General features: G+C 45.9%; 1 protein-coding gene across 2 annotated transcripts in view; it reads right to left on the reverse strand.

The window, feature by feature from the left end:
• Nucleotides 1-430: 430 nt before the first annotated feature.
• The window catches only part of Actr3b (actin related protein 3B), a 71,941-nt gene continuing 55,214 nt past the window's right edge, over nt 431-17,157 (reverse strand). For both annotated transcript variants that reach the window (XM_071610698.1, XM_027943376.2), the window contains 3 exons: nt 2,773-2,898; nt 1,945-2,028; nt 431-1,283 (listed from right to left, as the gene is read on the reverse strand). In XM_071610698.1, the coding sequence (XP_071466799.1) occupies nt 1,188-1,283; nt 1,945-2,028; nt 2,773-2,898 (306 nt within the window). In that variant the 3' untranslated portion in view covers nt 431-1,187. The remainder of the gene's footprint in view (nt 1,284-1,944; nt 2,029-2,772; nt 2,899-17,157) is intronic.

A 17,157-nucleotide genomic window follows, 5' to 3' on the forward strand; every position in this document is an offset into this window, starting at 1 on the left:
AAATCATAAATATCAGCTTTAAAAGAATCATACAGATCATATGAAGAATAGAATAAATCTAAATCTATTAATCTGGCAAATTACCTTTCAAGCCAGCAACCAACTCAGCAAATGCCCAAGTAGTTACTGAAAGCTTAAAAGCACAACTCTTATATTCCAAGAAGGGGCACCGGAGGTCCACAGGACCATCCCACACCCCAGCCCAAACCACATCTGACATGTTAGCTGCCGTCCACTCCAGCGATGGGGTGGCTGCTGCAGAACTGGCAGTGTGAGTCATTTTAGACACCCCCTTCCACCAACAATGCATTCATCACCAAATTCTCCACCCATGTGAAACAAACTTTAATATTCTTTAAAAGTTTGGGGGGAAGGGATCAAAAGACCACCACACCACAGCAGGAAAATATTTATAAAGATTCTAACAGCTTTTATTACAAGGTGCAAGGTAGCATTTCATCCAACACTCACCAACATCGAACCATCATCTTCTATAAAACAATTCCAGAAAGCTCAAACAAAACAACTAACAGACACAGTACCCATGATGACTCTCACACAACCCTGTTTAGTGTTCAGACTTCACATCACCCCAGGAAAGTGTATCATTTTCTAGTAAACGTGTGGCAAAAAGTCTTCGCTTTATTCTGTTTGCCTATAAACATATCGGAACATGCCTCACAATTAAAAACTTTATTACAGCACTCCATGACATCAATATCTACTCGTGCTTAGTACCAGCCAGTTGTACCAAATACCATAAAATACAAAATGATAGGAAATATAAACATCGATTTGTATTTCAAGTTTATAACGTTTTATTTACAAAAATAAGCTGGGAGGATCAGTGTTTACGCCCCCACGATATTTCCAGTGGGGGGACTATTTCACACCATTTTTTTCTCTAACAATTTTTAAAGTTGCATTTGAATTCCTTCAGAATTGTATTTGTCGACTAGAAGCTCAGATGGGGAGGGCAGAGAGGGAGGGAGGCAGAAGGGCAGATCGCCGCCAGCACATCAAGAATGGCTTCGTGAAGACAGCACGGTGCCTCATGCACTGGGCGCTGCCAGCTCGCGGCGGGACCCCACACCAAGCGTCGCCTGTACAGGAGCTGCAGTCTTCTCTGGGCTCTGAGGACACTCGTTCCCAACATGACACTATCGAATGCGACTTCAAGGCAGACACTAAGACATGACTCCGAAGACGGGGTTGTGGCGGCAGATGCTGGGGCCGTACTCCTCATAGTCCTTCTTGGTGTGGCAGACCTGAAAGAACTCGGGCTGCAAGAGGCGGCAGTGAGAAGGCAGCCCAGGCGCTCAGAGGGAGATAAGCTAAAGCAACTGCTGGGCACAGAGAACCTCCCGATGCAAACCTCCATGCTTTCTCCAGGCCACTGTGGTCAGGCCCTACCTCTTTCTCATGCTGAACTAAACAGCAGTCTATGTCACTTTCACAGGTTCACTGGGGCGTGCTACAGCAGCAGAGCCCTTGCCCCATGGGCGTGAGGCCTGGGTCTGATCCCAGCGGCTCAGGAAAAGAAACATACCCCTCACTGACCTCCAGCACCACACACCAAAAATTTTTATTCAGCCTCCATTTATTTAGGACCAAATATGTGCTGGCCTTAAATTAACAAATTTGAGGGTGAAAGAAATCATCACTTGGGAAAATCATTGGAATTAGTGATTAATGAAAGATTTTTTTTTTTAGATGTTACTTATCCATGTTATCTGCATCCCAAGCAATGATACTTAGTAATTAGCTGTTCAATTTAAATGATCATTAAAATATGTTTGTATCTGACAAAATTAAACATGTGTCTGTTTAAAGCCATATAAGTACAATACTTACTATTTAACCCTCAGAGACAATGTTTATCCAAATTCAACAAAGAATGCAAAACAAAAACCAAAACCCAGAACCATCCAGGAAGGGACTCACCGTGGAGGCCAGCATCGAGCCTCCAAACCACACGGCGTAGCGCTGCATGTGATGTGTTATCACCTGCACCTCCACGGGCTTGGGCTGCAAAATGAACCAGCTCACATTTAGTCCAAGCAGTGCAAGCAGATCTTACTCTACCAGCTGGTAAGACAATGGCTCCCTCTGGGCCTTCCCTCCACCATGAGGGTACGGAAACCTTCCCTCGAGTTCATCGCACTCGCCCCTGCGGCAGGTGGTCCAGGGACCAAAGCAGATGGGCCAGCAGAGGTCACCACTTACACTAAAGCATCTGAATGGGAAAAGACCCTGGCAAGCCCAATGGCTGAGCCCTGCAGAGGCAGTTCCAGTGATGAAAGCCACCTGCAAGACCAAAGGACACCGTCCTTTGCAGCAGCTGTCTGCACGTCAGTGGGCTTCCCTCCTTGCTCTCCTTCCCTAACAAAGCCCAGTCTTGGTCAGACATCCAAATGAAGTCACCAGCTAGTCAGGAATTATGCTGGAGAAATCTTGGTTGTTTTAGTTTAATGAGAACATTTCCAAAGAACCCCACTGTCAACAAAAGGGTCCTGGTCATCACGCTACATGCCCTGAACTCTTAAAACACAGAAGAACGCTACTGGCACTGGGGGCTGCTGAGAGCCAAGACGGCCGCTGCCCTGGTGCAGGGCTCAGTCGTAACCAGGGGCCTGGAGTGAGCTCAGGAAGAGCCCCTGCTGCACCTCTGTGTGATGAGAAAGAGCTTCCGGCTCAGTCTGAGCTCCAGACAGACACGCTCCTGCAGCTCTGTGTAAGGGCAAGTCAGCAAGAGGCACTCGCCTCTCCTACCTTTATTCTGCCGCCGCTGAGCTCTTCGCTAAGTTTTAATCTGGCATCCACCACTCTTTTTAAATCTCTCTGCAGTCGACGTCCAAAATCCCTGAACATTGTCGAGCCTCCTGAAAGAACGACATTCTAAAAGACACAAAGCAGAAGGTTGCCCTGGATGAGAGCACCTGCCCACCATGTTCCAGGAACTGCCCCACAGCAGAATTCCCACATCCAACACACAGACAATCCTAGATGAGCACACTAACCAGCAAGCCAATGCTACCCAAAAGACGTTATCTATTTTTTTCCTGTGACAACCATGTGCTACCAACTGTCCTCTCAGCACTTTCTTCAACTCTGTTGCATGCTCCCTCTGGACCCGGCAGAACCCCTGTGAGGATCAAGAAGCCCAAACAAACAGCACAAGCTTCTGGGTGCGGTGGCACACTCCTGTAATCCTAGCAACTCGGGAGTCTGAAGTAGGAGAATCACAAGTTCAAAGCCAGCCTCAGTAACAGCGAGATTCTCTCTCTAAATAAAATATGGAAAAGGGCTGGGGATGTGGCTCAGTGGTTAAGTGTCCCTGGGCTCAATCCCCAGTACCGCCCGCCCCCAAAAAAAAGCCTGCACAAGCTGGCAACAGACTGAGGCCGCCCTAGGAACCTTACGAACACGGGATCTCTAGCTGCTCTGCCTCAGCGACTTCCGGGCAAGGGCTTCCAACTAACTCCTGAACCTTCTCAGTGGGAAGGAAGCACACCCAACTTACCTGTAGAAACGTCAAGTGAGCCATCCCTCTGCCTGCAGAGGCCTGCCAAGTGGCCACATCAGGCACTTGTGTGGCAGTGGGGGCAAATGTCATTAAATTGCCTATCAGAGTTTGAGGAAAGAAAAGCTGTCTCTCTAGGACTACAGGATGATGTGTAGAACAATGAAAGTGATTAAGTATAACCTGATTTACCTCCCTTACAAAAAAATGCCATTTGAAGAAACTATAAGAAAAACAAAATAATCCTTCCATCAAAGAGCCAAAAAGGGCCGGGTGCAATGGCGCACGCCTATAATCCCAGCGCCTCAGGAGGCTGAGACAGGAGGATCAAGAGTTCAAAGCCAGCCTCAGCAAAAAGCGAGGCCTTAAGCAACTCAGTGAGTCCCTGTCTCTAAATAAAATACAAAATAGGACTGGGGATGCAGCTCAGTGGTCGGGTGCCCGAGTTCAATCCTGGTACCCAAAAAAAAAAAAAGAGCCAAAAAGGCCCTCCTTGAGGTGGTGGAATTACACGCATTCCTCCCTAACCTTCCCACATGACTTGAGTCACTGCAGGACCAACTGCCACCAGGCATTTCTCCCAGCAGCACTCGGTCAGCTCTGTGTCTGAACAGCAAACCCCTCACCAAGTTCACAGGGAAGCAGATGTCTCAAGGAACCAGAGCACCCAGGTTGTAAGTCATGCAACTGGGAACAGGACTCTCCCATTTACTGCTGCCCCCAGAAACAACAGCCAGTACTGGGCAGAAGGGATGGGTTCCCAAGCTGACCCCTGCAACACCAACCACGCCACAGGCACCCAGGATTAGACAGCTGAGAGTGGAGAAGGAAGAGCAGCAGGCAGACAGCCCACCTGCCATCTGGCCTTCCGCCTGGGGACCTTTTCCAGCTCCACGCTGTGCCTGCAGAGAAGCGTCAGCTCTAACAACCCCCTAACAGGTCCTGGATAACCTGCAGCCCGACGCTCCAGTTGCTGGGTGAAGAGGACGGCCCAAGGCTATCGTAAGACCATGGCAGGGGCCTCGGGAAGCCAAGTGGCCACTGGTGGTCTCACCAACTGTGCCAACAGTCTTTTACCAGTGAGTCTAATGCATTCTTAAGGGAGGGCTTGGCTGAGGGCCAGGGCGAGGCAGGCTACGAGCCAACCCCCCAGGCTCTCTGCAGAGGTGAGTAGTACTCAGGAAGCCCAAGCCCTGACCCATCCCTTGGTGCTTTTCTCAACTCCCAGCAGGGGCGGGGCAGACCCTGGGGCACCTCCGTCAGGGAGTCCACCTAGTGACAGATGTTGGGGCAAGCACCTGCTGAGGCTCCCTGCCATAGAAGAGGCAGTCTGCCAGCACCCCAGGGCTTCGATGCCAAGATGCCACGTGGGGGGTACTGGGGATTGGTCCCTGGAGTTAGAAGACCCAGGCACAGGAGGGAACCTGCGCTGCAGTCAACCCCTTCTTGGAGAGGCCTTCTGACTCCCCTTTCCACCCAGACGAGGGGCCACAGAGAACCTGCCTCTGGCCCCAAAACCTGCAAACCTGGATTTCCCAAGCCCCATCCTATCTCCAGGTCAACATCATGAATGATCACTGCCATCCCGTCACCACACAAGGAAATCCCTCAGTGCAGCAGGAGACTGCCACTACTGTCAGAGCCCAGGGACCGTCATCCACAGCTGCGGTCAGAGGCAGCCCCTGGTGGCCACACTCATGCAAGATGACACCGAATGGCAAGTCAGGGGAACAGTTTTAAATAATGTACAACAGGGTCCCTTTCAGACAGGCATCTTAGCCTATAACACTTCTGGAGACACATCGGACCTGTTTACTATTAAGAATCACGATTTCAAAGCATTCCTGATACCTTGACCGTCCTACCTTAGGATAAACCTCTAATGGTTCCACTCAATTCAGAATTACGAGAGGGTCTGGGGATGTGGCTCGGTTGGTAGAGTGCTAACCTCATATGCACAAAGCCCGGGGTTCAATCCCCAGCACCACACACTCACAAAAAAAACAATCACAAGAGGTGGGGGAGGAAGCAGGACAGGACTCTGCATCAGCCGACGATCTGTTCTCTTTTGTTTTCCTAGAGCGCGCTGCACCACTCCATTCAAGGTTTTCAGGCTATAATTACCGCAGCCTTTCTCTGGCACGAAGTCCCAGCTCTGGTCTCCTAACAGCCCCTGTGCCAGGGTCCCTGCAGTGGCTCCTGGGGGCCAGGCCAGTATGGAGGCTCCCTTGCTCCCCTCAGTGTAGAGAGCCACAGAGCCAGGCTCCTGGATTACCACAGAAATGCGTGGGAAGCTTGTTCCTCCCCAGACAACAGAAGACATGGGTCTGCTCTCAATTCCAGCACTAGATACCATCACCATTCATCAACAAGAATTTTCTGAGGCTAAACTTGAAACATCCCTTGCTTGTGTTCCTGCGAGGGATGACATGAAAGGCGTGGAGTTCACCTCTCCTCAGGGCTCTGGCTTCACCCCGCCAACCCCACTGGAGAGCTGCACATGCACCATGTGCTTCCACAAGGGGCCCACAGGCCACTGGAAGAGGAACCAGCAGCTCACTGCCCTGGCTACTGCGGGACTCAGGATGAAGGACTAGTGGGAGGTCTGAACAATCTCTCCAGTCTCGGTGTCAGGAAAGCAGCCTGTTAGGAAAGCCCACTGGTTGGGACCACATTGCTCTCGGACCCTGTGACTCATTACAGAGGAGGTGTCCCTCTTTCCCTGAGCTGCTGGGGAGCGCAGCACCCTGGGGGCCTCTCTTCTGTGACTAGACAGGCCCGCGTGATGCGTGCACCGTTCTGCCCCTGGTCTCCCGGCTGCACTGTTCTGCCATCCTGGCTTTCTCCTACCCAGATTCCTCCAGCTGTTCCTTCCTTTGGTCCTGCATACACTCTCCTGACTGCCTCAGATTCTGCATACTAGAAGGCAGGCAGGCAGGTGGGAGGGGGGTATGCTGAAACGGAACTATCTTCAGGCAAAACAGGGTTAACAAGTTCAATGAGACTGGTTTATAAAAAGAACACTTAGTCTTCCATTGGAAGTCCTTCCTTCTTCACTGAACAAACTCGGCAATCTACACACACCAGTGATCCACGGAGGACAACCTACTCCATTCCACAAGCACCTCCCTGTGGGGTCAGAGGCACTGAGCTGAGATAAGGCATGCAAGTGACCTGGGAGGGCAGAATCCAAACCTGACCCTGGGGCTTGAGGAGAAGCGGCCACCTCCTACATCTAGAGATTCCTAGAGGCCCGTGGCTGGGGGTACGGCGAGGTGGTAGGGCACCTGCCTAGCATATGAGAGACCCAGCATTCCATCTCTTGGCACTGCAAAAAATAAATTAAAAGATTAAAGGGGCTTGTGACCTCAAAAAGTTTAAAATGCAAAAATCAACCTTTAAGACAGTGTCTCTCATATGGAGATACATTTTAAAAACAGTATTTTCAATCTCCTAATACATTTTAGACTTTTAAGAAGGAATTCTATTCACTTCCTACAATTTTTTTTAAAAAAGTAAAAGTCATTCTTGAGCGAACCTTGATTCTCACTGCAGAGCGTGAGAGGAGCTGTGAATGTCCGTGGCTGAGTGGATACAAGGCACTCCTCAGTCTCCATGAAGCCCCGGAAGGCAGGCAGAGCCCTGAGCAGCCAACAGCACTGTCCCTCTGGAGTGCCCATAGCTCTCTCTCATAAGACTGCCGTGACCGTGCACACGTAGACACCACCAAGCACCCCTCAGCAGAGCCACTTCAGCAGCAGGCATTCAGCTAAGGAGGACGGCGCCTGTATTACTTCCTCACTGCAGAATGCAGCAGGAGCTCAACCCGTGCGGGCTCAGCGTGGACTAGAGCTCACAGGCCACTGCGCTGTCCAGGGTGATGAAGTCACTCCTTTGAAGACAGAACCAGGAGACCATACAACACAGTGAAGCCTGAAGACAACATGAGCATAAACACTGGCCACGTGAGGACGGCCCTTGCCACTGAGAGGACTCTAGAGAAGTCAGGAAATTCCAACAATAATCTCAGGAGTTGAAAAAGTATTCAGCAGACATTAGGAATGTGGAACAGCAGACACAGCCAAAGGGCAGGAACGGAGACCCCAGATCAGGGGCTCTGAGGCCAGGCACAGTGACACAGGCCTGCACCAAACGCACCGCCGTGACGAACACTTACCCTTCACACGAGGAGGGGAGAAAATAAAGCACCAGAACTGAGTCAGCTAAGACCCTGAAAGTGGCAAGCGGTGAGACAATACAGTAAGGGACCCACCTGGCCATGACAGGTGGACAAGATGAAGCAGACAAGTGGTCTCCCCAACTGTCCCAAGTGGATAAGAGAAGCCTCGGCGACGCCCCAACCACCCGGGGGGAAAACACAACCCTCAGTGTCTTCCCGACCATCCTGAGCAGATAAGACAACCCTCAGGGATTGCCGTAAGTGGACACGATGGTCTCCTGACCAGATCAGCTCACAGGCTCCGTGAGGCCTGACTGGCTGTCTGCTATGCCCTAAGCCTCTCAGGCTTCCAGGCTACAAGCAGATCTTCTGTCCGGCAGCTCTGTAGGTATATGGACTTTGCTGTAACAGAACACAGATCAAATACAAAACTGGGGCCTAGGGTTGTAGCTCAGCGGTAGAGCGCTTGCCTCGCACGCACGAGGCCCTGGTTTTAACTCTCATCACCACATAAAAAAATAAATAAAGATATAAAAAAAAAAAAAAGGAAAAAAAAAAACACAACTAGGTTCACATTAGATCCATGGAGCTATATCAGAACTTCACAGTAATCCTGTCATCCTAGGACAGACAAAGGGTTCTTGTGCACATAGCTCTGTGATCATTTTAAACTATTCACATCAGTCAAAGCAGGTATCCAAAAAGATACTGGAAGAGAACACATTTGTCATCAGAAAACTTCAGAGAGGCCAGTTTATCCCAAAACATTAAGAGCATGATTTTAAAGACAGAGAATCTGCAATATAAGACATCATCACATTGCATTTTTTAAGATAGTAAATTAGGCTGGGTATGGTGGTTCAGGAGGCTGAGGCAGGAGGATCACATGTTCAAAGCCAGTCTCAGCAACTCAGCAAGCTCCTAAGCAACTCAGTAAGACTCTGTCTCTAAATAAAATATTAAAAAGGGCTGGGATATTGCTCAGTGGTTAAGGCCCCTGGGTTCATTCCCTAGTACCAATTTTTTTTTAATTAAAAAAGAAAGTTAAATGGTAAATTACATCTAGAATAGCCATTTATTTTTCAAGCAAATTTCTACTCACAGCTAGGGTGTAGCTCAGTGGTAGACTGCCTGCCTAGGGTGTGCAAAGGCCCTGGGTTCAACTCCCAGAATCCCAAGAAATTTCTATTCACATTTTTCAAAAAAATCACTGTTAAGAGCTATTTTAATACATTTAAATTCTTTTTTTTTTTTTTTACAAAATAGCAAATTTTAAGTCAACAAGATGATATAATAAATTTTAAAACACTATTTTGAAACATTTTTATTTAGAAATAATATTACATTTAGCATAAATGACAAACCTTACTACTGGGTAAAAACACTTTATCAGCAGTGCTTCCTTGCTCCCTCACACATTTCTTTAGAATCATTTAAAAGTAAATTATACACATCCTGGCAGTGTACTCCTAAATATTTTAGTATGTGTTACTAAAATAGGAACCTTTCTCTTACGTAACCGCAGTACGATTATCACTTCATATACTAACATTATTATAAAACTTTAATCTACTGTTCCTATGCAACTCTTGTCATTTGATCTATTAATATTCTTTATAGCATGTTTTTCTCTCCAGGCCAGGATCCAGTGTGAGGTCAGGTTTTGCAATTACTTGTCTCATCTCTGCAATGGATTTTTTAATTAAAAAATAATTCACCAGGGTATGAAAATAAATGTTCATCATGATAGTTCAGAAGCACGGCAAGATCTTGAGTTGCCATCAGAGGCATATTGTATGAGTCATTTCTCATTTATTCACAAAATCATAAAAGCAGCATTATGCATGTTGTGGTCAAATGATTTTAGATAAAGCTGCCCAGGTACTTTAGGAGGAAAGGACAGTCTTTTTCAGAAAAGCTGTTGGCATAACTGACATCCACAGAGCATCTACTTGTTCTATACATATTAATTCATGTCATATACACATTATTTAAAAATAGATAATGGATTTAAATATGCAGGTTAAAACTATAGAATTTCTAAAACAGAATATTTAAAACTTTCATATTGAAGTAGGCAAAAATAATTTAGAACATAAAAAGCATGAACAATTAAGGAAAAACACTGATAAACTAGACTTTTTACATTCTTCAAAAGATATGATTAAAAAATTAAAAACAAACAACAGACTAGGAGAAAATATCTGCAATACCCACATCTGACAAAAGACATATTCAAAATATATAAAGAACATTTACAACTCAATAAGATAAATCAATAAAATTTCAATAAAAAAACACATAAATGGACAAAAGATTCAGTCATTTCACAAAAGATATACAAATGACCGATAAGTACACAAAAAGGCAAGCCACTCATTGTAATTAAGATCATAGCAATAAAATGCACCACACGTCAAATTTAGGCTAAGATATGAACAAAGGACTCTCATAGGCTGGTGGCACAACCACTTTGGAAAAAGCTGGGTATTTTCATAAAATTAACTGTACATGTACCATGTGACAAAGCAACTGCACTCCTAAGTGTACAGCCAAGGGAAACAGAACATATCCACAGACCTTTGGATACAGAGCCAAACGTTCATAACAAGTTTTTTGTAAGAACCCCAAACTGGAAACAACCCAAATGTCTATCAGCAGGAAAATGGACAAGTTGTGCTGTAGCCATTTGCTGGAGTGCCACTTAAGCAAAAGAAAGTGATGAACTGACTAAGGCATCTCACAAGCATTAGCTGGATAAAAGGCCAGTGGTCCTAAATGCACAACAATCCCAAAAGGCAGTGCTTGCTGCAAAAATATACAGGCAAATAACTTGCAAACTAGGAAAGCCAGTGAGCAGAGACCAGTGCGAGCATGAAGAATCTGCTGGCCTGGCCCTGGCTGCAGGAGGCATCTACTACCCTTGAAAGAACACTGCAACAGCTCTACTGGTCATGGGCACTGCTGCAGGCATTTCTGCAAACCAGACTCTTGCATCTTCCCACAACACTGCCCCATTCTTCTAAGAAGGGTACTAGAGCACAGTGAGATCCATGTGCTCACCACCACACTCACACTAGTCCACAGTGCCTCCCTTCCAGGTATACAGCATGCAGCCCCAGCCTGCTGGCGACCCATCTGTGAAGTGGCTCTCAGCACACAGGCTAAAGTCTGCAACCACTGGCCCTAGGCTGGCCCTTGGCACCGCTGCCCACCTGTCCACCCATCTGCCTGTCAGGATTCCAAGAGAGCTGACGGTTCCCGACCAAATTGCAAGCCCAATGATGTTATCTCCCTCAACCATTTCTCCCAGGACATCCTTCAAGACCTCTCACTGTTCTGATGACCCTCATCAGACATACTTCAAAACTGAACAAGAAGCCTCTTACAATGTGAGCCCTCCCCCAACAAAACACAGCCCCATCCACACATCAGTCTCAGCAGAACAGAACACAAACTCTAAGTTAGTGACATGGAATCCTGCCCTTGGGGTCTGTTAAGGTAAAACAATTTGCCATCCCTTAATATGCATGGTGTGTGGCCATAAAAAGCTCTTCATCCAAAGCAGTGGGAACAGAGTGCAGAAACTCAGTCTCCTGCCCGAGCCCACTCCTCAGCCAGCATGCAGAGGCCACACGCGCAGCCTGGGGACAGTGAGGCCCACGCTCCAAGCCCAGCACGCCTTTGCTCCTGTTCCCGTTTCACTTTCTCCTTAGCACCTACTCTCACTGCTTTACCGTCTGCTGCCCCACACAGACGTGACCTCCACCATGGCAGGGATTTTGATCCTGTTTTGGTCGCAGCCAATCCTACAGTGTCCAGAACCACCATCAGGAGATGGCAGGTCCCATAAACATAGATCAGAGAATAAATGAGCAAATGGACCTTGCAGGGCCTGTGAGACACCTCCACTCAGCCAAAGCCTCAACTTCTACCCTAGACCTTCAAAAAACCTTCAGCCAAAGGGGACTTTCTCACTCCTTTCATGTCTGCAATGTACAGTCTTTGTTAGAGTCTTATGGTAAGAGGTAAAAACTCAAAGAGCACTAATCTGTAAAAGTCAAATCAATTTATTAAAAATAGAACACAATTTCTCCCTTCCTCCTCCATGGAATTAATTCAAATAAGAACATAGTTTTATAAAACTATTCTATCAGAATAAACTAAAACTGTAGCATTTTCTCTGAACTAAGTCTAAACTGGTGTTCATTTCAAATTTGTAGACTGCAGTATATGTCATGGACTTGCTCATATACTACCTTGGATTATTCACTAGATTTTTATCTCTACATGTCTTGCTTCTTTTAACTTGTAAGGGCCTCTTCATTTATGATCAATACTAATAGTGTCAGTGACTGTGCTGTTTCTTATCCCATGTAAACATCACAACAACATGCTGAAGTAGGTTTCCGTACCCCCCATTTTGCAGATTAAAACACTAATGGTTGAATAACTAGCCCAAAGCCACAAAGCTAGGAAGCTGCAGCCCCGCCACTCCAGCCCTCCCACGCTCGTGGCCCCGGGATTAAGAGAACAGCAACATCTACTAGTATTAATGTCACACATAACATCTACTGCATAGTAAGTGCTATGCTTTCAACCTTTACAAGGGCTACCTAATTACACCCTCCAATAACACCCATCACACCCATCCTGCAGCTGGGGAAGCAGAGCCTCTGAGAGGCTGGCACTGAGATGCTAGGAAGGGGCTCGGTCAGTGTGAAAACCCAGGCTGTGCACCTGTGGAGCCTCTACTCTAAAAAGATGATGACATGGGGCTGAGGATGTGGCTCAAGCGGTAGTGCGCTTGCCTGGCATGCTTGCGGCCTGGGTTTGAGCCTCAACACCACATACAAACAAAGATGTTGTGTCCGCCGAAAACTAAAAAATAAATATTAAAAAAAAAAAAAGACGATTGACATGACAGTTAAGACTGATCAAGACGCTTTCAACAAAAGCCAAATCTCAATGTGATTCACTCTAAAGGCAGTTCAATTGAGAAAACAAAATGATTCCTTATCATTAGATCAGAAAATTTCATGGGCTAGGGTTCTACCCATTAGAAATCTTCTGGAAAGGCACTTTCCCAATACTCAGTTTCCCTCCCACAGGTCCACTTAAAATTTTGAGGGGAAATTCAAATGTATTCAAAGACCCGGTGAGCCAGGTAAATATTGTAGTCAGAAAGTTATTTGCTTCATTCAAGACAGCAAATTCTCAAATCAGAACCATCTGAATCAAAAAATCTTAATTACAGACTCTCACATAGCAGATTATGTCCCCCACCAAAAAAAAAAAAAAAAAATGTGTCCTGGTAGAAAAATATCAGAACCTAAATGTAGGAAAAGAGCTGGTACTGAGAAGGCACATCAGACCTCCCTGAAAATAATGTTACTTAGGAAAGTGCTTATGACATAATGCCAAGGAGTATGTCATAAGATAGAAAATATTATCAAAACACAGTACATCTATGTACCTGTTTATACTTCAGGACAATAAAGAAAAAGATATAACGATAACAGTGATTACAGAGTGACTTCTGCTTTTATCGAAGTTTTTGTAATATATCCCAAGATGATCAGCAAAGGAATACAGTAATTTATTTATGGAATTATTTCTACAAGTCATTTGTTGTATGCTTGGATGATCTTGAAATATAACCAAAAGCTGGGCTCAGTGGTGCCCACCTATAACACCAGTGGCTGGGGAGGCTAAGTCGGAGGATTGCCAGTTCAAAGCCAACCTCAGCAAAAGCAAGGTGCTGAGCAACTCAGTGAGACCCAGTCTCTAAATAAAATACAAAATAGGACTGGGGGTGTGGCTCAGTGAATGAGTGCCCCTGAGTTCAATCCCTGGTACCAAAAGAGAGGGAGAAAAATATAACCAAATAACTCATTCAAACAAAACAATGTACTGAAATATTTAAAATCTTACCACACTTGAATAAAGATCAAATAATTCAGGAAATAGTAAAGAAAAAATTTTGTACATCTAAAATCTTCTAAAATGAGTATGAATTTTAAATTAGAAATAATGATCTTTGGCCATATACAGAATCTAAATTTCCTACCCTGAACCTGGGTCTTTACAAGGCAGTTCTCCAGTGGCCCTCCTCTCTGTTCAGGGGCTCTGAATCCTGACTGGTCAAGTGTACCTTTGGCTTGGTGCAGAGACACCATCTGCTGAAGTTCACTGTAGTGACTGGACTTTTTCAAGAGCCAACAACAAGTACCACAGTACCTCACCTTCCTGTGTAGATGTCTACCTCAGGACGTCAGATAAAAGCCTCCATGTTAAATCACCTCTGCAAACGAGGGGGTCCCTCCTGCAGCAGCAAGAGAACACCCAGCACACAGCATGAACCCCACACATAGTCTGTCAGCTTCCTTAAATGTAAGTCAGAAAGATCTGAAATAAAACCCACATAAAGAGCTAAGCTCATTTCTTTAATATCTAATATGATATAAAAACAAAACTGCCAACTCCTGTGATGCCAAACGTATCTGTGCTAGAGGCCCAGTTTGGCAGACACACAGTGCCACCTATCAGCCACTGTGTGTAACTGTGGGCACGACTGCTCAGCAGACTAGGGGTATGGCTCAGAGGTGGAGCACTCGCCTAGGGTGCAGGGGGCCCTAGGGGTTCAACCCCAAGTATCACCCCCCTCCAAAAAAAAAGACACTTCAGATGAATTGCCTTCTCATCTCTCACTAGATGTCCCAATGCTACAGGTTACACTACCAACTCTGTGAGAAGCCTGTCATTGCTACATTGTGTTCTTTTTTAAATAATACTATTTTATTAGTTGTTCTTAATTATACATGACAGTAGAATCCATTTTGATAAAACTATACAAGCACAGAATGTGTCTTATTCTAATTAGGACCCCATTCTTGTTTTAGAAAGTTTATCTTTCTCTAGGAACAAAAGGTTTTTAATTTTAGTTATGTTTTTGGCTTTTTTTTTTTTTTCAATGCTGCAAATTGAACCCGGGCAGGAATCATCCCCAAAGCTCTCTTCCTTGTGACTCTTTTTCCTTCAACTCTGTGATTGGGGCTCTGCCCAACTCCTCTCTCAAGGCTGTTTATCTGTTGGTGGTGCCTCTTGGCCCTCACTTGTGGGACCTCTCTATGTAACCTGACAGGGCAAATGACAGCTGTCTACCCTAGCTTCCAGTTTTCTTCTCTTCTCCTGGAGACTGCTCCTTCTTGGCCTCTGCAATGGTTAATTCTATGTTTCTACTTGGCCAGGCCACAGAACATGCTCATTTAACCAAACCTAACCTAGTGCTGCCAAAACAGTACGGGGTAGTTGTGGCTAACATTAAGTAACACAACATGGTAGGGAATGATCCACCAGGCTGAGGCCTTAAAAGCAAAAGCTGAGGTTTCCCAGAAGAGAATTCTGTCTCAAGACTGCAGTGCCCTTTTCCAAGACGGCGAACTAGAGGGCGGCTACATTCTAAGCAAAGGTAATACTGTCTCTCTGAGAAGCAGCCATCGCTGCCCACCGACCCCCTCATGTTTGCCCCTCATTCATCCATCACGATCGCCCACCTCCTGCCAGCATATCACCTGCTTTTTGAGCACAGACCACCTATCATCTGCCATTTGCCTGCCTCTTGCCTGCGCATCACCGGCCTTTCACCTACCCAATGCCTACCGCCCGATGTCCACCCACCAATCGCCCGCCGTAAGCCTGCAGACCACCCGCAGAGGGCCAGCGGATTCCCCGCTGCCAGCTGCTGCCTGGAAGTCTGTTGTCACAGTACCCACAGGGTTGGTTACAAGTGGCAGCCGCCACCTTGGGACACCCACCACCTTGGGACACCCGCCAGGGCCTATAGGTTTGCCTCCGCCACTGCTGCCATCTTGGAACACGGCTGCCTCAGTCTGGGGACACTGGCCAGGGCCTGGAGATATATTGTCAGGGTACCTCCAGGTCTGGTTACACCTGAGGTCCTTTTGCTGGGTGTGCTAGTGGCTAACATCTGACTGCCTCTTTGCAGGGTCGCTCCTTGGTGTGAGCGTATCCCTGTTGGTCTCTCTGCAAGTTGAAACAGCACTGAGATCTTGGTACTGCAGCAAGGCAGAGCCTCCGGAATCTGAATCCCGGGTCCATCAGACTGCAGCTGGATTTGCGTGGGCCAGTCTGGGTCTGGCAAGTCTGTGGAAAGCCAGTGCTAGGGACAGTTCCCTGGAGGAGGTCGGGTTGGAGAAACTGGAGGAAACCGGGCTCTCTCCAGCTCAGGGAGCCCGGAAGTGCCCAGGGACAGAGGGGCTGGCTACAAGGGGTGGAACTACTGGAAGAGGGTATGAGAACATCTTGCTATTGGCTGGCCCACACAATGGGAAGACACACAAAAGACATGAAAAAAACAAAGGAACAAAGTACCTCAAACAAACCAAGATGTTCCAACAATAGAATGCAGACAACACAGTGGAAGAACTATCAGAGAAGGAGTCTAGAAGGTACACAGTGAGACTAATCTTCAAAATAAAGGATGGTATCAGAGAGAAATAGGAAATGAAAGATCACTTAAAGAGAAGCAGAGATTATAAAAAGGAATCGAGAAGAAATCCTCAAAATGAAGGCAACAATAAACCAAATTAAAAATTCAATGGAAAGCATCACCAACAGACTAGACCACTTAGAAGACAACCACGCAGAGAAGATGATAAGAAACCATGAAGAGAACTTCCAAGAAATATAGGATAACAGGAAAAGACCAGGTGTAGAGATACAAACCAAAGGAACACACAATCTTTTCAATGACATAATATCAGAAAATTTCCCAAACCTAAAGAATGAAATGGAAAATCAACTACAAGAGGCTTACAGGATCCCAAATGTAAAAATTTACAGCAGACCCACACCAAGGCACATTATAATGAGAATGACTAATATACAGAATAAGGATAGAATTTTAAAGGCTAGAGAGAGAAAAAAATCATCTTACATAGAGGAGGAAACCAATTTGCATTTCAGCTGACTTCTCAACCCAGACCCTCAGTGCCAGGAGGTCCTAAATAACACACATCGAGCTCAGAGAGAAAATGAATGCCAACAGAGAATTTTATATCCAGCAAAATTAAGCTTCAGATTTGAAGGTAAAATAAAAACCTTCCATGATAAACAAAAGTTAAAAGAATCACAATTAGAAAGCCTGCACTACAGAACATCCTCAGCAACATATTCCATGAGGAAGAATGGGAAAAAAAATGAAAACCAAGAAAGGGAGGAACTACACTAAAGGAAAGGACAATCAAAGGAGAAACTAAGTCAAGCTAAAAACAAAAAATAAACCAAAAATACAAATCATATCTCAGTTATAACCCTGAATATTAATGGCCTAAAGTCATCAACCAAAAGACAAAGACTGGCAGACTGGATTTTAAAGAAAGACCCAACAATATGCTGTCTTCAACAGACTCATAGGAAAAGACATCCACAG

The sequence above is a fragment of the Marmota flaviventris genome, chromosome 1 (assembly GCF_047511675.1).
Source record: "Marmota flaviventris isolate mMarFla1 chromosome 1, mMarFla1.hap1, whole genome shotgun sequence".
In the NCBI taxonomy this organism is placed as follows: domain Eukaryota; kingdom Metazoa; phylum Chordata; class Mammalia; order Rodentia; family Sciuridae; genus Marmota; species Marmota flaviventris.